This window comes from Nyctereutes procyonoides, unplaced genomic scaffold (genome assembly GCF_905146905.1).
Source record: "Nyctereutes procyonoides isolate TBG_1078 unplaced genomic scaffold, NYPRO_anot_genome, whole genome shotgun sequence".
Lineage (NCBI taxonomy): Eukaryota > Metazoa > Chordata > Mammalia > Carnivora > Canidae > Nyctereutes > Nyctereutes procyonoides.
In genome coordinates this window covers 14743136-14768457 of record NW_026575037.1, presented here as the reverse complement: position 1 = coordinate 14768457, position 25322 = coordinate 14743136, and the positions used below count along the sequence as shown (strand labels likewise).

Sequence of the window (25322 nt, the reverse complement as noted above, 5' to 3'; positions counted from 1 at the left end):
TGTGTCGTCCTCTCTAGTTTTCTCCTCTCATCAAATGATACATTACCCACAGAGAATAATGTTTAAGGTTAAATCCTAGTAACAACAGCATCTTAAAATATCTAAAATATCTGGCAGAAACAGCTCCGTTCTCAACCATCAACACACACAGAGAGGAAGGGAGGGGGGAAAGGATGAGGGGACGAAGGGGGGGAGGAGGAAGGGGGGTGGAGAGAGAGAGGGAAACAAGTTCCCATTCACCAGCTGGAGCTGGCTGGGAGGAAGATCTGCCATTCTCAGCAATTATATTATCTATGGGGAACTCCTGCTGGATCTTAAGTCTGACTTGAAGGGAGTCCCTATTTCCCAGCCCATGGGTAAACTTTAGCCATTAAAAATGACATTTCAAAATAATAAAAGAACTCAAAGAACCGGAGGAACAAAATAAATGGTGTTGTAAAAGGAAATGGAAACATTACCATAATTAGAGCGTTTAAAAGAGACACTTTAAACATTGGTTAAGGGCTGACTTGTTTACAATAGCACTCAGGGCACTCAGAGAGAGAGAGAGAGAGAGAGAGAGAGAGAGAGAGAGAGAGAGGCTCCCCCGGGAAAGCATGGGTATTTAAGGACAGGAAAGGTAAAGAAAGCTTTTGTAAGGTCACTGGAACTACTTCCTGAAACCTAGTTTCAAAACCAAACCAAACCGAACCAAAAATCCAAACACCATTTGGACCTTGATGGGGATGTAAGGAGTCATCTGATCTGGCTTTGCCATCACTATGCCACAGACCCAAATCCGTAACGAGGGAACGAGCCCCATCAGAGTCTACACATGGAATCACCTAACCCCTTTGTCACGCACGGTCACAAAAAAAAAAAAAAAAAAAAATGTCCTGACCCTCTCTAGGATACCTGAACCGTGTGCTTTTCAATGTAGGCATTTATTCCCAGAGAGTGGCATGACACCCTTGCCCAGTAAGTTCTTCCCAGATAAAGAACTTCATTTAACATAGAAGAATGTGGGGCACCTGGGTGGCTCAGATGGCTAAGCATTTGCCTTTGACTCAGGTCATGATCTTGGGGTCTTGGGATCAAGTCCTGCATCAGGCTCCCTGCTCAGTGGAAAGTCTGCTTCTCCTCCCCCTCTGCTCTCCCAATCTCTCTCTCTCTCTCTCTTAAACACACACACACACACACACACACACACACACACACACACACACACACAGAAGAATGCCCTCTGTGGGCCCAAGCAAAGATTAAGTACTTTTTAAGTCTTTTTGTTAATTCCTGGTGGGCGTACCTAATAGGCTAGAATTCAGTCTCATTATCAGGTGCCTAAGACACGGTGGGAAATATATAGAAGAACTGTGAGCCTGAAAAGTAGGGAGACCCATGGAGGCCGAGAGGTGCAGCAAACACAGAGGAAGCACCCACTTGATGGAGGGAGCTTGTAACAGGTCCCACAGCCCTGGAGTGGCCACCAGATGTGCTAAGACTGTCCTGGTCAAAGTAAGCACCCCGTGCTGGTGGCAGCAGTGGCTTTGCCTCTCCCTCCACAGCACTCACCATAGGAGGGCAGATAGCCCCACCTCAATTGGCAGGCTCTGGACCTGTCCAGGAAGAGACTCCAAAGGTGATCTGACTTCACGGGGACAATCAAAAGCTCCTCTGCATGGGGCAAACATCCCACTCAGCAGGGAGTAATGCAAAGACAAACATATTCTGGTTAACAATAAAATGAGAATTAAACATTTTAGAAACCAGGGCATTGGTCGGTGACTTATACTCTGAAACCAAAATTCACCCTGAAAAAACAAATTGCTCTTTTAAAAGTTTTCTCTTTCATATTGAAAAAAAAAAAAAAAAAAGAAAGAAAGAAACCTAAAGAGGCACTTCCATACTGGAGAAAGACTTGGAAAAAACCCCAGACCTCAACTAAAAGCAGGAACCTTGGCCAGCAGTTTTCTGGCTTCCCCTTGCTATTATTAAGTATCCTTCTGTTTGACGAAGAATTTCTCCACTTCTCACAAACCATCTTTTTTCCTTCTGTGTCCAGACAAATCTGAAAACCCTGTGTTTATACTGAGCCTGTTGCTACGCAAATCATTAAAACACATTACAAAAATCTTTCCTTTGAGTCAGGAGGAGAACATAACGGGAAAAGAGGAATTGCTAGCAAGAGTCCCTTTGCTGAACAGAGGAGCTGGCCCAAAAGAATAGGAGAAGCAAAGCAAAGTGGAAAAAATTATGGTGGTCCCATCCCCTGAGTCATTTTAACCAAAGTGGGAAAACGAACATTTTTAAAGCCCCAAGGTAATGTATCTTACATTTTGGAGTGGGGTTAACCAACCCTGGTCTTAATCTCTTTAATTCCTATGGTTTCATGACTCATCTTCCATCTGTCTACTAGTGTGTTCTTTGTATCAGCTTTTTCGCACTTCTGTAAGAATATCCAGAGATTTTTTTCCCCCATGTTTGTGTTCTCCTGCGAGTGTCCTCCTTTTGGTATCTTTTGTCTTCTTGTTCAATTATCACCTAAAGTTAGGGCCTGAATTGTCCATTTCTCCTCCAATGCAATCACAGTATTTTGGCAGACGTCCTTCTCTTACAAAGAGGTTTGTTCTTCAAAAAATCGTATCCAGGAGGTGAGCTCAGACACAGCATGTCAAAATTAATGTCAAAAAAGAACAGAGCTGCTCAGTTTTCTGATCAAAAAAATCTGGAGCTGATAATTTTAATAAAGTCAATCACTTTTCTGAGATAGTTGACAATCAACATCATCCTCAAATTTTTGTTGTGTTGTTCCCAGTATTCTATTAAACTGCAAGTTTTCAAGAATGGCACTGAGGACAAAAAAGGAAATACACAACTTTTAAATATATCCTCCTTCCCACTGCTATGTGTCTTGATATATGTGGGTTCACATACACCCTCAAAACAACCAGACCACTAATTCTAAACTCTTTGTCCTTATTCAGAAAGAAGAAATGGCTGGGCCCCGCTCATGTTATAGAACCTGTTTTATTCTCAAACAGAAGTAGCCGAACCATTACAAACATGTGTTGGGTGAAAACAAGTTTGGTTGGCTCTGGACAAAGGCTTATTTTTTAAGCACAGATGGTTGAATGGTTGCCTCCTCCAAAGGGCTGCCCCACAATGAAAGACAGATTCCTATTTCTAATCTATGCAAATATCTCACTCTGCAGGGCATCACAAAGACTAACTGTTTTGTGTCAGAGGTGCAGATCCCAGGTGCTCTCGGAGATGCCAAAGCACATCCCCACCTGAGATGCCTGGTAACTTGGATAACAGTGAATGGCTGAGGAGTTAGTCACTAACCCGCTCCTAATGAATGCTGCTGGGGCCTTCTGTGAAACATTCCTCTGGAATCCTGCCCTACCACCACTGCTTCTTCTTTGGCTGCTCTGCCTGGAAGACAGTTTCAGTGTTCGGTTCGGACACCAAAGCTTCTGAAACCTCCCGAGAAGGCTCAGATTCTCAAAGGCTCCTGGTGACCATCGGTAGCATTCTTCACCTTGAGTGCAGCTCATTTACTGCTCTCTAACACCAAACCCTGCGCATTTTACAATGGTATTCCATCCAAACCAGATCTCCTTTGTACCCTATCTAGTCCATTCGCCCATAACCTGTGGTACATCTCGTGAATCACACCTGGGTCACTTCCCAAGTATATGCCGTTCTCTCTTCTTTCTCCATCAATTTTCCTTTCTGTACTTTTACAATACTTTTCTCTTATTTTCTCATCTCCCCTCATTCACTTGCTCTGACATCCTTTGGCACATTCCACTTTTAGGGCCCTTCTGGAGCAAGCAACAAAAACTTCTGCAACACTGGGGGGGAAAATAGTAAATAAAAACTCACAATTCCTCACCCTAACATAGCTCCTACCTTTAAATATCCTTCGCCACAAAGAGAGGGCTGTACCTTACATCTATACAGTTTGGTTCCATGTTTAAGTATAAACATATCCTTCGAGTTTTCATTTCTTTGTTAGTTTTTCTGATCAAATGACAGTAATAGAGTTTGTTTCAAAATCCTGGGTTGGAAAAGATTTCATTCACTCCTTATCAAAACTCATCTGAAATGAATCAAGCTAACTGAGTAAAAGAGAAATTTTCTTCTCTTTTTTTCTTTTTAAAGATTTTATTTATTTATTCCTGAGAGAGAGAGAGAGAGAGAGGCAGAGACATGGGCAGAGGGAGAAACAGGCTCCTTGAGGGAAGCCCAAAATGGGCCTCGATCCCAGGACCCAGGGACCACGGCCTGAGCCAAAGGCAGACACCCAACCACTGAGCCACCCAGGCGTCCTGCAAAAAAGAAATTCTAAAGAAAAAGGAAAGAAGTCCTTCCTGATCTCCAGTCTCAATAACCCCTACCATCATAACTCTTACTCTATAACTCCATTTTTGAGATTTCAACACTTTCCATTTCAGCTTATGAATGCAAATATCGACAGTGAATAATCTGGCATGAAGTTTACTTACCTGGCAAATCTAAAACTGTAAAGAGCTTTGGAGGTTAATTAATTTGCTAATTACCCAGCCTGGATAATATCAGAACCGCCTGAAGAATCCTGTTTATTTTAAACAATATATTCTCCTGATTCCCAGCCCCAGACATTCCAATTCAGACTTCTGTTACAGCCCTGGAATCACATTTACAGTAAATGCTCCACATAATTATGATATAGCAAGCCCTGGTCTCTCTGAGAACTATTGATCTAGTTCAACACCCTACCCAATATAGCGGTCTCCTCTCCCAAATACCACCCTGACTATCCACTCAGTGCCACAGCACTTCCATAAACCAGAGCACTCACCCTTTTATAAGTCTGCTGTTCTACCTTTTTATGGCTTTAATTATTAGAAACAGTGTTCCTGTGTTGAATCAAATAACTAAAGTCTTTCAACTCCTTGCACTTCTTTTATTACTGGCCCAAATTCTGTGCTCCAGAGCTAACACAGAATTCCCTCCCCCCAAGAGTCTTCAACTATCCAGAGGCAGCTACTGCACTCTTGCAAGTCTTCATTTTTCTAAGCTTAACCAATCTTTTTTAACTTCATAAAGCACAATTCCTGAGCCCTCACCATTTACTTCAACTGCTCTTCCTCAACAATAGACCTTACAGAAGAAGTTAACACCACTTCGTTTTTTCTTACAAACTGAACTTTGCCCAGTATGCATTAATTTATAGTCCATGTTTCATCCTCGTTACCCACTGCCTTGCATTTCATAGTCTGAGAACCACAAATCAGCAAGTACTTATTAATCTAACGTTGAGTTCCTGACACTGTGTAAAGTACTCAAGGAGATCTCAGGAGCCAGTGAAAACTGATCCATTTTGAGGAGTTAATAACTTCTTACCTAGAAAGGAACCTACATTAAGTGAAAAGACTTGAAAATGGTGTATAACATCCACCCAAGTGCTTCAAATGAGCGACACCTGAAATTTTCTGGGTCAGGCTGTGAGCTATTTCATGGTCTCTGCTGAGAGAAATACCACCTATTTCACAATAATTTTTGATTTTTAAAAAAAGAAGATGGAAACCATCACCTTCAAATGCATACAAAAATGTTTAAGTGTATTCTTGCTTTAAACATTTTAAATCTAAGAAACTAGGCGCGCAATAATCAAGTACAATACTGCTCCTTCTCAGTGTGTCACTAGCATTGCTTCCCAAGTACTTTGAATGCCATCATTCAAGTAAAAGCTAAAAAAACAGAGGGTTAATATAATTCCCTTTATTACCATAAAGAACCATTTGATGAGGATGGAAAATTCATATTTTAATGGAAAACTCTTACCAGTAAATGAACTGTACTAATATCAACCAACACCAACTTCTTCATTAACAGAACTGCAGAACTTTAGAAACATTTGCAAACCCCTCACTTTACAGATAAGGGAAAAGCATCATTTCAAAGACGGCCGGTGCTTTCTTCCAAGCATACAGCCAATGAGCAAGAGGGTAGGGTCAATACCAGGTCTCCTCTCTACCAATGGCTTCCTGTCTCGTCTTATGTAACTGAGGATGAGCAATACTCTCCCTTCTCAATGTCCTTCTCAATTCTGCTCCCATCTTTAGCTACCTTCTCAATCCTCAAAATCCAAATTCTGATGCTACATTTCGCTTGGGAGCTTTTTAAGGGGAAAAGTAGACCAAACAAGTATTAGGTGGTTAATTCTTTATTAAATTCTAGCACATCTATTTTACCCAGGGTCTCCAACTTCTACTTCCATGCTGCTAGACATCATATTTTACTGCCTCAGGACCACTGCTACCTTACTAGCATCAGAGGGGAACCACTGGAGTTATTAGCACCATGCATTCAAACTTCAATTTTAAAGCTACAAAAGCACCTGGTAAACAATCCACAGCTACTCCACCCTCTCCCCCACTACACACACCTACACATACACATCCCTAAATCAACCTGCTCATCTACTTCATCTGAAGCCTCACAGTTAATCCACACCCTTATACGGAACACAGGAAAAAATGCACTTACCTTGTGGCCTCTTGCTGAAGCCATGACACATTTGGCACATAGAACATGACTCCAAAGAAAAGCAGAGGCTCATTAGCAAATTTGTCCAGATGTTTCTTCAGAGGTTTCTCCAGCTCCACCCATCGTGCTTGCTGGCTCTTGCTGAGAAACCAAAGGCCAAAGTAGTGCGTCTAGATAAAAGGGTAAAGTAACATCAGTATATGCTTTATAAGGGGTACCCCCAAGACTGCAAGGGAATACAAGACTCCAGCACCTTATGTCATATTTGGTTTCCCAGCTCATACACGATGATCCAGCTTTTGCTTTCTAACTTTGGGACAAGCTAAAAGAAACCACATGCACACAATCTACACTGAGTGTCCGACGCAGTATTCATACCCATGGTTACTGGGTACATGTGGGTACCGACGCACCTATGTTTGGTAAGGGGGTGGGTGCAAGGTGGGGACAGTGCTGGCTGTTTTCCTAGGCTCCCAAGGCTGGCTTTCCCGTGCCTTCTGAATGCCTCACCATCTCACGTGGAACATGCTGGCAGCGGCAAACACAGTTCTTGCACCTGCTGCAAAGTAAGTTATGACTCAACTCCTAAGACAAAACCTTCTGCCAGCTGAAAGCCTCCACATTGTAGAATATTTCCATACAGTACAAGATTTTAACAGAAAACTGATTCACTCTTTTTGAGTTTTAATGAAGTACTTTCAAAAACATCGGCCTCCACCACTTCATTATACATGAACTGCAGCAAATCTCTCCCCCACATCAAGCTCTGAGAATGGAAGGATGTCTTCACAGCTGCCACAGGAGCCCCTGGTGGCTGTTCTTGGCAGATTATGGTGGGATTTGATAGATGAAAGTGAGATTTTCACCCTTAGACTTGAAGCCTCAACCAGTTTAGTTTTGAACAACGTGCTAAATGATTAAAACAGGTACTTTTATGCATCCAATCCTGTCTTTATATTAATTCGTGCTAGGATTTCAGGATTAGCACAACAATCGCCAAAAAATAAATCACTGCTTTTGAAATATTCTTTTATATTTCAATTATAGCTTAGAACGGTTTACAGCACACCTGGAAACCTGCCTTCAAAAGAATGTTTTCATTACAATGTTTAATTTCCAAAGGCATTCTTGTGTCCGTGTTGGCACTCCAGCTGGCTGTCTCCTCAACGATACCGCACATCAATCCCTGCCACAACTCTACCAAAAGCTATTATAAAAGTTTTGACTCTGACTTCACTAGGAAACCAGACATAGCCTTGCCGACTTAAAGCTACCGACTCACATACTCTGCAGGGTATTTTCAAGTGCATGTGCTTTCAGATGACAACAATGACTTTGTCAGCTTTGCTCCATGATATTCTAAGGGGCAAGTTCACAGGGGGAACCTAGGCATTTCTTGAGCAGCAAAATGCCAACAAACAGAGCCAAGGTTCTATTTCCATCAGCTTGGACGAACTGCTTGAGTGAATTCTGACCCTATGGTTCACTTTCCAGCTGCGGTGAGTCTGTTAGTTGTTCCAATGTGATGGATGACGTAGCGGAAATGAGACGTGGCTGAAGAGAAAGAAAATAGGCTGCGAAAGTCTGTGCATCTCCCAGTGTTTGCACTCACTGCCTTAATAACTCCAGACAAGTTGCTGAGCCTCCAGAATGTCAAAGCTTTCTCATCTGTAAGATGGGGTGATGCTTACGGCCATCGCCCACAGGCTGCAAGGGGCATAAATGAGATCATGTCTCGAACCGTGCACACGACGCATGTTAAGTAACTACTTCAGTCATGGTACTTTCTGTCGCTGCTACTGTCATCATCATCATCACCGTCATTACCATTGTCATCAGTAAATGAAAGCAGGCAAGAATCGTTTTCGCCAGCACTCCTGGCATATCTATGAACCATAGAATTAGAAAACAGAGGTTATCTGGAGATAAATGAGAAAAAGCAGGCAAAAGTGGAAGCTGGGAGGCCTAGAAATAATATAAAAACCTAAAAGGTTTAAGGAAAAAAAATTTACAAAACAGTGCCTCCCTTAAGATTTTCTTTAGAGGCTTACTGGTATTTATGGGACATTGGAACATCACCCCGATCGTGTCCTAGGGGATCTATGAGGCAGGCTTAAGCTAACCTTAAAATGAGGTAATTTGGGACTTAATTAACTGTCTGAAAAGGGTACAAGGCAGCTCTGCATTCTACTGAATTCCTGTATGGAGCACAGCATTTTGGGTAGCTAGGAGTGAGTCTGCATAGAATAAATGAGGTAATATATGTAAACAGTAACATGCTATGTAATACTTATTTTCATTGGAAAAGAGCCCTTTTATAAAAAGCCTGGGTGGAGAGAAAGCTTTGCAGCTGCTTAAACAGGCCAACCATGATTTATTACCTTTCACTAAAAGCAGTCCTGACATTTGGGGGTATAACTTTATGATCCATACTTCATTCAAATTACAACATTCACTTGATTCAGCAACACTCGTAGAACGGGTCCACCTTAACTGCATCAACATTCTACGATCAACGATCAGCCCCCCAAAAAGGGTTTTTAAATTTTTATTAGCCTGTGCTTTGAAGGCTAGTATTTTAAATTTCCTCCTCTCATTCCCACCTACCCAATCATTAAATCAGACCTGATCTTCCCCCAAAAAACACCCTGAGAAGGAATGTTCTATGGGGTACACAGATACACGCATGCGTATAGTGAACAGGAGAAAGAGATACAAGAGAAATCAAGGTAATAGTCTTGAGCCAAGGAATGCCTGAGTGGTTGAGTGTCTGCCTTGGTTCAGGTCATGATCCTGGGGTCCTGGGATGGAGTCCTACATCAGGTTCCCCGCGGGGAGCCTGCTTCTTCCTCTGCCTGTGTCTCTGCCTCTGTGTCTCTCATGAATAAATAAATGAAATCTTAAAAAAAATCGTCTTGAGCCATAATCAATAGTACAGAGCTGGGAACAACCACATAAACCTCTTCTACTGCAAAAACCTAATGCATGGCGTAAGATATTTTTGTTGCTGCCATACGGCATTTTCCAGAAGACACAATATCTGAGTGACCCACTATGCATTTAAAAATAATGCAGTAGGGATCCCTGGGTGGCTCAGTGGTTTAGCGCCTGCCTTCAGCCCAGGGCGTCATCCTGGAGACCCGGGATGGAGTCCCACATCAGGCTTCCTGAATGGAGCCTGCTTCTCCCTCTGCCTGTGTCTCTGCCTCTCTCTCTCTCTCTCTCTCTCTCTCTCTCTCTCTGTCTCTCATGAATAAATAAATCTTAAAAAAATAAAAAATAAAAACAATGCAATAATTACACTACTCCTCAAGAAATGGGGTGTCCAGCACAAGGCAGAATTGAGAGACAGATAACCTGGAAGACCCAGTTCCTACCTATATGGCCAGAATAACCTAATTTTAGAGATGCCTAATTCGGTTATCTACTGGGAAAGAAAATCCACTTATGAGATGCCCATGCCCACACCACACTGTGAAGCTATGCCCAAAGTTAACTTCCTCCTTTTCCACCCTACAACTCTCACCATTCTTCTGCTGGCTAGCTATATCCCTACCCTGGAGTATTCAACAGAGGAGAAAGACCCCGTCCTTCAAGTTTCTGATGCAGCATGAGTTTATCTTGCCATGTCTACACCGTGGCTCCCAAGAAATGGCATCAGCAACTAACCCCTCACTTAAGCTAACATGTGCACCAATCAACTTCCTCTGTATTAGCCAAGGGACCACTAATGCCATCAGGCCCAGCCGAGACCACACAAGGCTGGTTCATAATTGACTTGCCAATTTAAACTCCTGCTGAATCCTGAAAGCTGAGCTCCCCTGTTAACCATTGCCACATGGTTCAGGAGAAAGTGGTAGGGTGATTCCAAATAGAAGCTGTCTCCTCCCTAACCAAAAAGATCCCATCGTACTGCCCAGGTAAATACTCCAGGCACTTTTTATTTCTCCCTGCAGCTCTAAACATAAGCCAGGTCCAGCTAATCCTCATAATACCTATGAGTGAGCTATAAATCCCATTTCATTTCTCTAGTTTTCTCTAGAAAACAGGCAGGTCTGGTGCTTTGAGTTCTGCAATGAGCTCACCGCAATGAAAAAAGAAGACAGAAGAACCAGTTCCCAGGGAAAGGAACCACATCTCTGAATCAGTGACAAAAAATGCACTAGTGATAAACAGTGTAAGGAGAGACACCCTAACATGACATTTCCATAGGAGTAGTTTCCCGGTCTAATTGGAGTTTTTCATTTTAACGGAGGAAGCAGAAATGTATGCATGCACTCAAAAATATGCTAGTTTCTTCAGCGGCAGATTGGTGTGTGAATATTTTAGTGCCAAAATAAGGTCCCTCTTCAGGGACCTTAGAAAATGATTCTAGTGAATAAGGGCCTTTAAAGATAGTTTGGGTTGTGGTTTGTTTGTTCATTTACCTGTAAAGATGGTGGTATCCCCCACATGAGTTATTATTAATAGGGAAAGATTTTTTTGAGGATTTTGTTTTTCCAGTTTTGCGACCACTGGCACAGCTTTAATGCTATTTGCAAGGGTTACAGATGCAGCCTTGGCAATTACCAGGGATTAAAGCCACAATCTTATCTCAAGCATTTTGAAGAGTTAATCATCCAGAAGCAAAAGTTTAAAATATCTTGCATTATGTTGTAATAGGTTGCCTGTCATAGCCAGTGCTTAGGTTGTAAATTAAGGAACAGAGAGTTGGTATGCCTCCACATAAAATAGACGGGAATTACATGCAAGCATTAAAACTTTCACTGAGGCATGGAAAATGCTTCAAAAGATGACTATAAGCAGACTCTGAAACAGCACTTCATGCCATTTCATTCCAATGGCTTTGGAAAATAAACCACTCTACATGAGCTGGACGATCGTAATGAACAACTTGTGTGCGATCCACCTCTACTCTGGGCAGTTCTGGGATTTCCATAACTGACACGTCTATAATTAACAACTGCCCCATCTTCATTTCCCTAGCCTATCTTTCATAAAAGTATCGGAAAAGAAATTGTAGAGTAACACAGACCCAAGAAGCAAACCACATAGCCGGGGTGGGGGGGCTCACTCTTCTGAGGTTATACAGCTCACTCAAAATATCCAGAAAGATGAAGACTGTAGGGGAAATTATTTCACCTACAGTCTATGTAGAAAACAGACACTGGTGCCAGTTTGCCTCACAGAACTGACATTATACTAACAAGGTCTCAAGTCATAATCTTTACAAAGACAAAAAAGCAATATAACTAACATTCAAAGACCAGAGATCTCCCAGTAGTCTACTCTTCAGCTGATCCTTGCTTAGTGGTGATTTTAGTCCTGTGCAGATACAAACACAGATGGATATGGTGAGGCTCTTGCTCTCAAATACAGCAAATTCCACTATTATCAGACAGGCCAGGAAACAAGGTATTCCATTTAACCTATGAGTTAACCTATGGCATTTCCATAGGAGTAGTTTCCCGGTCTAATTCCTCTCCTGATAGCATGGTATGTTACCAATGCCCAGAAGATTAGTATAAAATCAAACCACAGAAATATCTTTAATGTAAGTTAGCTTAAGCTAGTTAAGATTCGGTACCTTTATAAACTCTAGCCATTATGAAAACAGCAAAATGCAGGACATTTCTACTGTAGCCCATAGCTTGCAATAAATCACCTTTCAGTTAAAACAAAAATACAAATTTGCAAAAGAAAAAGGGGATAAATCTGAGGATCATCACCCACCCTATGGAATGGTTAGGGATTTTTTTTTTAAGCCTCCTTTAGAAACCAGGGCTCTTTTAGCCTAGCCTTAGGAGAGGTCTGAGAATTATCAAATTCACCATTCCCAAGAGTAGATTTTCTTCTTTTTTTTTAATAATAAATTTATTTTTTATTGGTGTTCAATTTGCAAACATACAGAATAACACCCAGGGCTCATCCCGTCAAGTGCCCCCCTCAGTGCCCGTCACCCATTCACCCTCACCCCCCACCCTCCTCCCCCTCCACCGCCCCTAGTTCGTTTCCCAGAGTTAGGAGTCTTCATGTTCTGTCTCTCTTTCTGATATTTCCTACCTATTTCTTCTCCCTTCCCTTATATTCCCTTTCACTATTATTTATATTCCCCAAATGAATGAGAACATACACTGTTTGTCCTTCTCCGATTGACTTACTTCACTCAGCATAATACCCTCCAGTTCCATCCACGTTGAAGCAAATGGTGGGTATTTGTCGTTTCTAATGGCTGAGGAATATTCCATTGTATACATAAACCACATCTTCTTTATCCATTCATCTTTCGATGGACACCGAGGCTCCTTCCACAGTGTGGCTATTGTGGACATTGCTGCTATAAACATCGGGGTGCAGGTGTCCCTACGTTTCACTGCATCTGTATCTTTGGGGTAAATCCCTAACAGTGCAATTGCTGGGTCGTAGGGCAGGTCTATTTTTAACTCTTTGAGGAACCTCCACACAGTTTTCCAGAGTGGCTGCACCACTTCACATTCCCACCAACAGTGTAAGAGGGTTCCCTTTTCTCCGCATCCTCTCCAACATTTGTGGTTTCCTGCCTTGTTAATGTTCCCCATTCTCACTGGGGTGAGGTGGTATCTCATTGTGGTTTTGATTTGTATTTTCCTGATGGCAAGTGATGCAGAGCATTTTCTCATGTGCATGTTGGCCATGTCTATGTCTTCCTCTGTGAGATTTCTCTTCATGTCTTTTGCCCATTTCATGATTGGATTGTTTGTTTCTTTGCTGTTGAGTTTAATAAGTTCTTTATAGATCTTGGAAACTAGCCCTTTATCTGATACGTCATTTGCAAATATCTTCTCCCATTCTGTAGGTTGTCTTGAGTTTTGTTGACTGTATCCTTTGCTGTACAAAAGCATCTTATCTTGATGAAGTCCCAATAGTTCATTTTTGCTTTTGTTTCTTTTGCCTTCGTGGATGTATCTTGCAAGAAGTTACTGTGGCCAAGTTCAAAAAGGGTGCTGCCTGTGTTCTCCTCTAGGATTTTGATGGAATCTTGTCTCACATTTAGATCTTTCATCCATTTTGAGTTTATCTTTGTGTATGGTGCAAGAGAGTGGTCTAGTTTCATTCTTCTGCATGTGGATGTCCAATTTTCTAATAAAGCAGTGGTTCTCTGTCTTGAATAAAGTTTAGCCACGAAGGTACCTTTGTGGAAATTTTTTATCCCTCCTCCATTTATTATCTTTTAATTAAAAGTAGAGTCAGGAGTACCCCTAAAGGAAATAATCTAGCCTATTTCTACATTTTACTGGAATTCTTCATATTCCAATAAAGTTCTTAACATTCCTTATTACTATTAACATGGCCTTCTTACCTTTCTAAGAAGAGTACTGTTACTAGAAATATAATGTAAGTCACATATTTAATTTTAAATTTTCTAACAGCTACATTAAAAAAGTACAGGAAAGTGAAATTTATTTTAATAAATTTTATTTAAAATAACATTCAAGGGGAATCCCGGGGTGGCTCAGATTACATAGGTAATAAGTGGCAGAGGCAGGACTCAAATTCAAGCAGCTTGGTCTAGGCTCACATTCATAGCCATAAACCCTGGTGCTTCTCCAGGCATTTGTTTTTTACATATGAGAATTAGTCACAAGACACACTGTTTTAACTATTTTGTTCTCTTAACTTAGGTCAGTGATTTTCAAACTGTATTGGAAGATAGGAAGGGTACAAGGAGATGGGGTTCCAGACATCCAATCCCTCTGCAAACACAATAGCTCCATTTTATAGATTGAAGTTCCACCTAGGATCTCATTTGAAGAGAAGGGTGACATCCATTAATCCAAACATGTTTTAACTATTATCAGAATTTTTTTGTAGTTTTATGATTTTATTAAGACAAATATGACACGCACATAAGCTGTCTATTCATTTTCTTCCCTGAGCAGCCTGGCATGGGATTGGTGACTCTGATGGCCAGCTGGGCTGCTCTTTCCATGGCGGCTTTGGATTCTTGGAGGATACATTGTGAGCCCTCTCTGCACAGTAAGATTCACTGCACATCAGCAGCACTTCAAGCTCCTTGACATTGTGAATGAGGAACTTCCAGAAGCCCCTGGGCACCATGTGCTCTGTTTTCTTGTTGCTCCCCTAACCCATGTTGAGCATCAAGATCTGGCCCTTGAATCTTCTGTGCACCCTACTGTCAATGTCTCTGGGTTTCTGCCAGTTGCGCTTAATTTTGACACATCATTCTGACTGGTGCCAGATGAACTTCTTGGTCCTCTTTAATGATCTTGGGCTCCACCAGAGGTCTGAGGGACGCCATGATGCCCAGTAACAGATGGCTGCCACCTCCACAGGCAGCAGTGAGGAAGAAATATTATCAGAATTCTAATTTTCTGAGCCTCTACATTTTAAGTGTCTTCCTCAATAAGAATTCCTGGGGCACCTGGGTGGCTCAGTCAGTTAAGCATCTGCCTTCAGCTCAGGTCATAATTCCAGGGTCCTGGGATCAAGCCCTGCACTGGGCTCCCTGCTCACTGGGGAGTCTGCTTCTCCCTCTCCCCTGGCTTGTGCTCTCTCATAAATAAATAAATAAATAAATAAATAAATAAATAAAATAAATAAATAAAATCTAAAAAAAAAAAAAAAAGAGTTCCTAGCCAGAAATTCATACCTACTTTGTTTTTCTGAACTTAAAACAATTTTTAAAAATTTGTTTTCCCTAAGGAATCCATTTGATTTCTTCTTGCCAGCACTATTGCTAGGTCAGCCGGCTAGCACCTCTGTCCCTCCTGTTCCCCCAATCCTCATTCTCTTTCTGCAATTTGGTACTTTTCCTAAACTGCAAGGTGTTCATGGTCACGCTCCGCCTTGAAACCCTTAGATGTATTCCCATCTCATGGCAGCATTTTATTCTCCAGGCAATTCAAAGAGGATTTAACAGAATGATAAAATAATTGTGAAACACTGAGTTCAACACCTTTTTAAAAAGTAGCATTTATGAGGGTGTTTCCCAAAGCATTTTACCACAGCTCCTTTTCTGCCACTACACATGCACCCCTGGGAATTCGAACAGTAGAGTCAGGCTGCCTGGGTGGGAGCCAGCCCAGTCACGGCCAGCAGGTCACCCTGTGCTGTGGTATACCCGTCTGTAGCATGGAGACAGCTAGAGGAGCCATCTCACAGAGCTAAGAGAATTAGATGAATTGATATAGGGAGGGTGTTCAGCACAATACGTGGTGCATTAAAAGGTAGGGGTTATTTTAATTATTTTTGTGACACAGTTTAGAAACAGAATCCAGTTGAAACTCCCTAGCCAGAGACATCAAACCCTTCAAAAGCAGAGTCCCGCCTGCCTTTCTACACTCCTACCCTCCCTGCCATGACCCCTCCATACACACACACACACACACACACACACACACACACACACACACACACCAAGATCAGTGCAAAATGAACTCTGCCCATCCCTGAAAATTCCATGGGCTGTCCTGTTTCTTTACCTCAGCATGGGCTATTCCCTTTGCTTTGTTTCTTGTTTGTCCTATTCTCTAAATTCCAGAGTCTCTGGGAGCAGGGACCCTCTCCTATTCAGCTTCCCTCAGGGACGACTGTATTTGCTGATCTTATGAGCCAGGGCCTGGGTTCTCTAGATGCCATTCAAAATGTCAGCACATCAGGACATTCAAAACCAAATGTGAGGGACGCCTGGGTGGCTCAGTGGTTGAGCGTCTGCCTTTGGCTCAGGTCATGGTCCTGGGGTCCCAGGATCGAGTCCCCCATAGGGCTCCCTGCAGGGAGCCTCCTTCTCCTTCTGCCTGTGTCTCTGCCTCTCTTTCTGTGTCTCTCATGAATAAATAAATAAATAAAATCTTAAAAACAACAACAACAACAAAACCAAACGTGACTCCCAAAAAGTCTACCATATGGATACATGTCATTACACATTTGTCAGAATCCACAGAATGTACAACACCAAGAGTGAACCTTAATGTAAACTACGGATATGGGTGATAATGATGTGTTAATGCGGGTTCCTCAATTGTAACAAATGTTCTGCGCTGGTGTAGGGGAGGGCGTGGGAGTGGGGAGCAGGAGGTGTGTGGAACTCTCTGCTTTCCATTCAGTTGTGCTATAAAGCTAAAACTGCTTTAAGAAATAAAACTGAAGGGATGCCTGGGTGGCTCAGCAGTTGAGCTTCTGCCTTCAGCCCAGGGCATGATCCTGGAGACCCAGGATCGAGTTTGAGTTCCAGTTGGGCTCCCAGCATGGAGCCTGCTTCTCCCTCTGCCTGTGTCTCAGCCTCTCTCTCTGTGTCTCTCATGAACAAATAAGTAAAATCTTTAAAAAAAAAATAAGAAAAAAAAGAAAGAAAAAGAAAAGAAAAGAAAGAAAACCAAAGTCTAAAATGATCAAACGAAGTGGCAAAACACAAATGATAATTAATGTAGATCAAAAATTAAATCAAAATTAATTTTCCTTTCCTAATATAAAGCTCTTCTAGAGTCTAAGATAAGTCTAGCCTCCAGAACACCTCTCATGGCGAAGCCAAATATCCACAATTATCTGGTTTCCAAGCCTTAAGACAGACTGAACATTTTGCTATAGTTTAGACGGATTTTCACTTTCCTTTCTCAAGCTCCATCAGCTCTATTTGGAAAATGACCTGAATACAAAGAAAGTCAAGTGAGTAGAGCAGACCCTATGTTGATCCCCTCCTCCTCCTGCTTCTGGGAGAATGCATTCCTCCTTGAGGTGTGAATGTGCAAGTGAAGAACAGAGGAGAAGATTGCTTGATCTCCTCCTTTAGTTTGAAAGTAGCTATAGTATTGTTTCACAAAAGGCCGTACCTTCAGTGTCATCTGTCACAGAACAAAAGCATACAATTAAAAAAAGAAAGTGACTGGCTCTAATGTGGATGCGCCCATTTAGAGCATGTCAAAATAAAGCCAGCGTTAAATGTCAACCCCACCTTAGCATTAGAAGATCAATCACCCTGCAACACACACTTGACAGTAGAATCTGGACTTCACTGCTTTATCCTTTGTGACAACACAGTTGTGAGCTAATCCGGGTTTGACCTTTGCCCTCTCCCTGAGAGAAACAATAGTCTGCAGAGAGTAATTATTGCCCTATACTTCTCCAAACCCGCCTCCGCTTGCACCTTAGACTCTAGCTCTACCTGGGGATTCACAGAGATGCCTTCTCCACCCCCAAAAGGGCGCCTGCCCTTTTGAGTCCTTGGATTTTCAAAAATCCAATTCCCCATGCCCTGGATGGCCTTGCTTTCTTTTCCACCTGCTGAAGTCCTATGCATCCTTCAAGTCCCCGTGCAGAGAGTGAAGGCTCTGTTCATCTTTCACCGAACACCCTCTCCCCCTCCCAGGGCCGTAGTGGTCGGCGGTGCAGACTGTGTACTGCACAACTCTAAGAAGAGCTGTTGCCTTTCAGGCCTGCCCCTGCACTGCAGGTTAGCATGGATAGCATTCAATCTGAACTGCTTATTTAAATGCCGGATTCCCTTACTCACCTGTGCATCTCTTGAAGACAAAATTATACCCTATTTATCTTCATTCATCAAGTCCTAACGTAGTACCCTGGCACGCTGCGGTCACCCAAGATTTTCTTCAATCAAAAATCTTTTAAGACACTAAAACTGGGACAATTACAAAACATTCGATGCAGCACTAGGCATTTTCCATACTACTTACAACAGCTCCATAAGCCAAGTGAGTACCATTATTCCCATTTTACACATGAGAAAACTGATGCCCAGAGAAGGGCAGTGACTTTTCCAAGCACACCTACTAAGTGACAGAATGATAATTTAAACCCAAATCCCAGACACACAAGACTGAGCCTGTGACTACTTAATAAGCACATGCGATAGTGCCCCCCGATGCATGCAAAGAATAGTTACTTTAACGTGAGTTACCGAGATTACTCAAAAGTGGAACTAACTGCATATCTTTTTAAACGATCTTTTAAAGCTTTTAGGCCAGTCGTCTAACCAACCAATCTTCACTATTAAGGTTTTTCCTTTATGCCCACGCATATATTTACATATGCACACCCAAAGGCGCTACCAAGAAGCAAAAAGGGACCAGCTCTCAAGCTCCATGTAGCTGCTGGACAGGAGAGTCTCCGTTACAGGAAAATAAACGTCAGAGGAAGCCCTGATCACAGAAACCCAAGTACAAACACGAAGACTGGCAGGAGACAGCAGTGCTCAGGTGAAACAGTCCCCCAGGGGACGGCAGTCGGCCTGTGGAGGACGCCATGGGGACAGAAGACGTTCCCTGACCCCAATTCCTTTGTGTATGTGGTGAGAAGGTGGATCACGAACACGAAGGTGTGGGGAGAGACAGCAACCTCCATCGCTTCCAGCAGCGCCATCCCCTCACACCACCCCCGCCCTGAGGTGGGGGGCAACGCGCTCACAGGGCCTAGGGGGCCCACCACGGAGCTCTTCCTGGTCCTCAGATCTCAGGGGCTGGAGTCACCCCAGCACTGGCACCCAATCGACCACACCAACCTCCCCCCCTGGCCTGTCTGCCCCACGGGCAGAGGACACACGGGCGTGTGTGGGCTTCTCCCCGGAGCCTGAACGTCTGGAAGACTGGAAAGAGCAGGGCTTGCCTGCTGTCTCCCTGGGGACGGTGATAACGCGACAGCCTGCACCGTCAACCCCGGCTCTGCTTAAAACCCAGAAGAGTCTCACGGGCGGCCCGAAGAAAAGCAGGGTCGTGAGGAATCTTGAAGGGAACAAAACGCCCATTTTACAAGCGCCCATAAGAGCCTCAGTGGTCTCGCTTGTTTTAAACACTTTTTCAATTTCTCCCCCTCTTTGAAGAGGAAAATATAGAAACAAACAAACAAACACAAAAAGCAGCTGCATCCAGCCCCTAAGTGGGCGTCTTCTCCTAGATGTGCAGCTGGCTGCCAAGACCCCGGCCACCCACTCGATGGTTTTAGAGACAGACGATGACTTTAGACGCTGCCCCCCAACATCCTCACCGGCGGGAACAAAGGGGAAGCCACCACCCCGTGCAAGGCTCTGGGCCGGGTCCTTGCTCCGCACGGCACCGGAGCAGGCCTCCTGATGCACGGAGGCTGTAAGATCGAGCCCGGGCCAAGGACAGCAGGATCCTTCTAGACGCGAGGCTGGGGCAGGTGGCCGGTCCCCGGGCGAGTTCTGGCTCGGACACCTTCCCGCACACCCGCTCTTACCTCCCGCAACTCCAGCCTCTGGGCCACGGCCTCCAGGCACTCCTGCCCCGTGCTCTCCACCGACAGTGTGCACTCGATGACATTGCTGTCCAGCAGGCGGATCCGCGTGACAAAGCAGTTCTTGCTCAGGACGTTGTAGCGCCGCGTCCGGCGGAGCTTCAGGCCGAAAGGCATGGCTATGCGGCCCTCGGACGCCGCCTTCCTCTCCTGGCGCCCACGGCCCTGCGACGGCCTCAGCAGCTTCGTGACTGGGTGAGGACACTCGCACACGTGCTCCTCCAGATGCCGGGAAAGGTGGCCATGCCCGGTGCGGCACTCCCGAGGGGCGCTGCAAAGGGAAAGGCAGCAAGGTCATGAGCCCCGAGGGAGCTTTGGACGCTGTGGCACATTCCATGCACGTGAGCCCACGGCCCCCGACGGCTGAACATCCCCACTCGAGATCCTGCAAGCTCTGCGGCTTCTGAGGCCTTGGCGGAGCCCAGGCTCTTTACCTTATCTTACAAGGGGGCAGATCTGATCAAATCTACTGGACAGCTGAGGACACGGAGGGTCGGAGAGATGAAAGGAACTGATCCAAGGATGCACAGAGTGAACGGCGGAGCCAGAATTCAAACCCACGTCTGTGCAACTGAAGCTCACGCGCTTCTTTCGTGTATCATCCTGTCCACTCAAGAAAGCAGCAGGAGTGGAATCTGAGCCCTGCTTACCTTCTAAATAGATTATCTCATTTCGATCTCATTAACCCCACCAGATGGTGTAGATTTTAGGATCCCCTTCAACAGAAGAAGGGAGCTTTAATGATCTAAGTGACTCGTTGATCCCGAACATAGACTCTTCTCTCGTTCCTTGTTCCTCTTTGCAACACTGCCTCTTTGTTTTTCATTAACATTTGTCTTTAATTTTTTAAATTTTTTGTCTTTAATTTTAATATTTATTTTATTTACTTTATTTTCTTACTTCTACACTTAGAATGGATGACAGAAAATGGCAGGAATGCACATTTTACAGAGTCAATAACATCGTACGTTTGAAAACGTTTTAAATATATGAATCCTTTTGTGGATTTAAGATCATGATTCTCTGCGGTTTTCTTTAACAAAGAGTTGAACAGTTAGATGTGGGGGAGTCGCCCGTCATTTTGTTCTTTTACAAAATGCTTGATGCAGAAGTCCTGTCACCAAATTATAATTTAACTTACTAGTAATGGGATATATGGACATCCTGATGTCCCACGAAAGTCAAGTGATGATGTGATTGTCATGGAGAACACCAGAATAAAACAACAATAAAAGTGGCCTTACTGTTCCACCCTGAGCCAGCCAACACTCCCACTGGGAGCTCATTAAGCGTATCTTCCAAAGAAGCCAGAAATGTCCAGGCAGCCTCTCTGCTCAACTCTTCCTTCTCCGTTAAGCTCTAAAGACCATCACTTGCTCCTACGATTGTTCTGTTGATTCCCTAACTCAAGCAGATTCGGTCTGTCTTCACACCCTTCATCCACAGAATTACCTATGAGCTCCCAGACACTTACATGGGCAAATGCAAATAACTACTAACAGAAATTCCTGAATTAATAAATAAAATGGCTTTACTATCTAGAAACCACTCCCTGTCAGTACCCCAGGCCTCACTGAGGTTGTCAGGGCACAACCCTACAACACAGCAAAACATACTTCCCAGACTCCCTCGGCCAGTCTTTGATGTGCCTGCCCTCCAGCACATTCCTTAGCATGACAGGTATATGTTTTATGATGGCTTAAAATACACATTCTAGAGACTGTGGCTTGGTGAAATCTATTAACGTTTCTAAATCACTTTGTGTTGGCACAGTGTCCTGTTTACCTCTAAGGTAGGCCAACCCGATGATCTGATATCTGTAGAAAAGACTATGTAGGGATCCACCCAAAAAAGCAAAAAAGAGAGAGTCAGAATTCAAATACAGAGCCCTTAAGAGTTGACTGCTCTCACACATTCCTTCACTTGTTGAAGCACAGGAGAGCAGACACTAAGATTTAACTCATATATAAACCAGGGAGCCTCAAACAGAGAAAAATATTTGCTCTGTGGGCATAGGCCACATTTCTAATCCTGGGCCAGGCACTTTACATTTGGGTGTGTCTCACCTTAAACACCTATGAAAGAATGTGGCTGGCTAGGTACAGGTTCATCCCAGCCACTATTAAAAACAATCTGTGCTGTATGTTTTACAGAATGCCATCCATAATGCACAGTTAGTGAAATAAAAAGTAAACATACACAAAATATAGAGATGATTGCTATTTTTATACTAAACAAAAAAAACCACAATGTAATGGGAAAGAATGTACGTTCACTAAAAGGATTAATAGGGCTACACAGAGGTGGTTTTATATAGAAGTCTATATTATACATTTTTGAACTGTTGTAACATTTTATAGTCGCCTTATATTATGTTTGCAAATACACATTAGCTTAAAATATATTAGCTACCAAAAATGGTATGTCAGAAGCAACAACTGACAAATCTGGCAATATATCTCCTAAAAAATGCCTGACGATTTTAAAGATTTTTAAAATATCCCGTTTGCAAGAAACTTGCCAGGTAAGGTATCAAGAAAAAAGTTATGAGAAAACTGGTCTGAAAACTCAATGTTGTGGAAAAAAAAAAAACAAACTGAATGAGGCAGGCGAGCAAGCGGAGAGGCGGGCGGCTCTAGAGTGAAATAGATTTAGGACCTATAAAAACAAAATGCAACGTGTGAACTTTAATCAAATCCAGGTTTTAAAAAATAGCTATAAAAGACATGCGGCAACAAGGGAAATTTGAAATAGACCCTAGAAGTTAGATGATATTAATGTATTGCTGATAATTTTCTTCTGAATTTGATAGTGGAATTGTGCTTGTCTAACAGAATGCTTCAAGAGATGCCAGTGGATACATCTAACAGTAAAGATGTCATAATATCTGTAATTTATTCAAAAATGGCTTAAAAAAGCAATATGTACCTAGACAAATCAAGAGTTGAAGAAATATGACAAAACATTAACAGCTGTTGAATCTAGATGGTGAGTGTAGAGATATTGACTTCACTGTTCTTTCAGCTTTTCTGTCTACCTAAAAATGTTCATAGTCAAAAGATTAAGAAGAAAAAAAAAGGCAACCCTCAATGCCAGTACTAAACATAGTCCTTATCGCTCAGTTGAAACGTAGCTGCCTCTTTCAATAGATTTCTCTGATCCCTCCCATCAAAGTCTTCTTTCTTTGTCTGAACTCCCACATCATTTCTGCTTACTTTAACATACTCATCAAACTTGTGTTTAAAGTATTAGCACATTTGACTCTAAACTCCTCTGGAGCTAGAGACATGTTTTTTCTCTCTCTCACACCCAGATCTTTCACGTAAATTAAAAGTTCACGGCCTTCACACCCAGAACCTGTGTGGCCGTAGAGCTGTCCTTCTGGAAGAAAGAGCTTTCAGATGCTCATTGAAGCCACCCCTCACCTCTAGGATGGGTTCCACCTAAATGATTCAAGTAAACAATCTATGTGACACTCATCTGTAACGATAGGATTAGAAAAGATGACCTCTTAGTCCCTTTCAGTTTTAACATTTTAATAGCCCATGAATTATCAGCCATGTCTAGCTCTCAAGGAATCCATAGCACATGTATCACGAGTCCATCTTTTAACCATTTATAGGCACAGAGTTCGACGTTATACGTAACCCAGCACCCTCTGTATCTTAAGCCTAATTCTTATGCTTTGTCCTTGACGACCAGAGGGAGCAGGGATGAAGATATGCCACAGACAGTAGACTTGCCTGTGAGATCTATTACAAGCAAGTCCTCTCCGTTAATTAGTCTGGCTCCTGGCACTCTCATGACTTTCCTCGTGTGGTTCTCAGGGGCCCCATCATATTTACTTTAGCACATGAACAACATTATAAAACCTAGAACTAAGTGCCATATTCTCATAAAAAGGTCACATGTTTATGACTCTTCAGATTTTCTGATGAAATTGGCTTTTCAAAAGAGGTAAATTAGGGGGTCGTCAATTCTGTTTACCATAAGATTTTTTTTAATGGAAAAAATTTACATTTTTTCCTTTACTAATAAAGTCATTTTTTTCTTTACAAATAAAGTCTAGAGTTTTATTTATCTATAAGAACATACCCAGTAAATAATACCAGGCTGCAAATGTTGCTGAGACCCATTCATGGAACTTTAATGGAAGGGACTTTTTGTTGTTGTTGTTAGTATAAATAGTGAAACCAACAGTGCTGACCATGATTTTTTCTCAAGACAAACAGTAACATGCTCTAACTTCAAAACATCATCTGTTGATCCTCTTTTTCAAAGATATACCAGAGTGAGAAAGATAGCATCGGATAAGAGAGTTAGACCCTAGCCCTTCAAGTGACTAGAATCACGGGGATAAGAAGCAAATGTGAAAAAAAAAAATCACAGGGAAAGTGCCACCAACTCTCTGACCTCTCAGGCTCTGGGGTCCATTCCTTGAAGCAACTGGGAAGCGTGTTTGGAAGGCTGCCTGGAGGAAGGACACCCACATGCAGAAGGCGTGAAGTACAGTAGAGCAGGGAGGTCCTCTCTAAGGACCAGAGTTTTACTCTGGAGACAAAGGGAACATGTGCAAACTTTCCTGCAAGAACTGGCCTGGGTGAATGCCAAGTGACGTAACCTGTCTCAGCCTCAGTTTACTCATCTGTGAAAATAATACCCTCCCCACCTGTTTGTGAGAAATGAGAAAATGCTTCTGTGAAGAACTCAACAGGCAGAAACATGTCCCTTTCCCATGCCCCCCAGGACAGGAAGCCCCGTTTGCTCAAAGGATAGTAGAGCAGCTATGAAAAGAAGGACTTGGGTATCTTATCACCTACAGTCTTAAAAATAAAAAAAAAGGCAAAGCAAACAACATGGAGTTGAACATGAACGTATGACAAGTCCTGGGGAAACTGACCAAGTATAAAACTTGACCCACGTATTCTCTCAGAACTCTACTTTGTAATCGCCCAAATGCTGACACCTGGAGCAAAAAGGAGCCAACCATTAGAAGAAATGCTCCCATAAACAGTCCATCCTACATGGGTAGGAAGGCCATGGCCTTTTTCTTATCTTCGTCAAAAAAAGGTATATAGTGTGTTGTGTTAAACAACTGTTTTTTTTTTCCCCCAATGGAAATTGATTGCAATTTATGGTCATTGGTCTTATAACCCATATGGTTGTGTCTCTATAGCTGATGGCACATCACAGTCTCCCTCACCCCAGAGAAACCCCTAGATGCGTTTTAGCTCCCTAAATAGAATTTCAAAGGGAAAGATCTGTGTCAGATTCAGATTTGTAGTCTTCCTTTGGACATAGCAGAAAGCTAAATAAATATTTGTCATTATGATGAATCAAAGAGTGAATCCTGAAATAGTCAAGTTTTTGAGGCTAAGCTAGGGCAGGGGCCTTCAAGTGACCTCAAGTGCCACCTGAGGAATTTGGAGCTGGGGAGAGGTCTGACTTGTAGGGGCTTAGGAGAGGCTAAACGGTGGAGAAGAGGGATGAGAAGTTAATTCGGCTCACTGGTGCTCTTTGGAAGCAAAAAAAAAAAAAAA

General features: G+C 42.9%; 1 protein-coding gene across 2 annotated transcripts in view; it reads right to left on the bottom strand.

Moving 5' to 3' along the window:
• Window positions 1-25322, bottom strand: part of PTPN14 (protein tyrosine phosphatase non-receptor type 14) — a 178460-nt gene that overhangs the window by 88540 nt on the left and 64598 nt on the right. For both annotated transcript variants that reach the window (XM_055319539.1, XM_055319537.1), the window contains exons 2-3: window positions 19726-20053; window positions 6517-6686 (exon numbers count right to left, since the gene is read on the bottom strand). In XM_055319539.1, the coding sequence (XP_055175514.1) occupies window positions 6517-6686; window positions 19726-19899 (344 nt within the window). In that variant the 5' untranslated portion in view covers window positions 19900-20053. The remainder of the gene's footprint in view (window positions 1-6516; window positions 6687-19725; window positions 20054-25322) is intronic.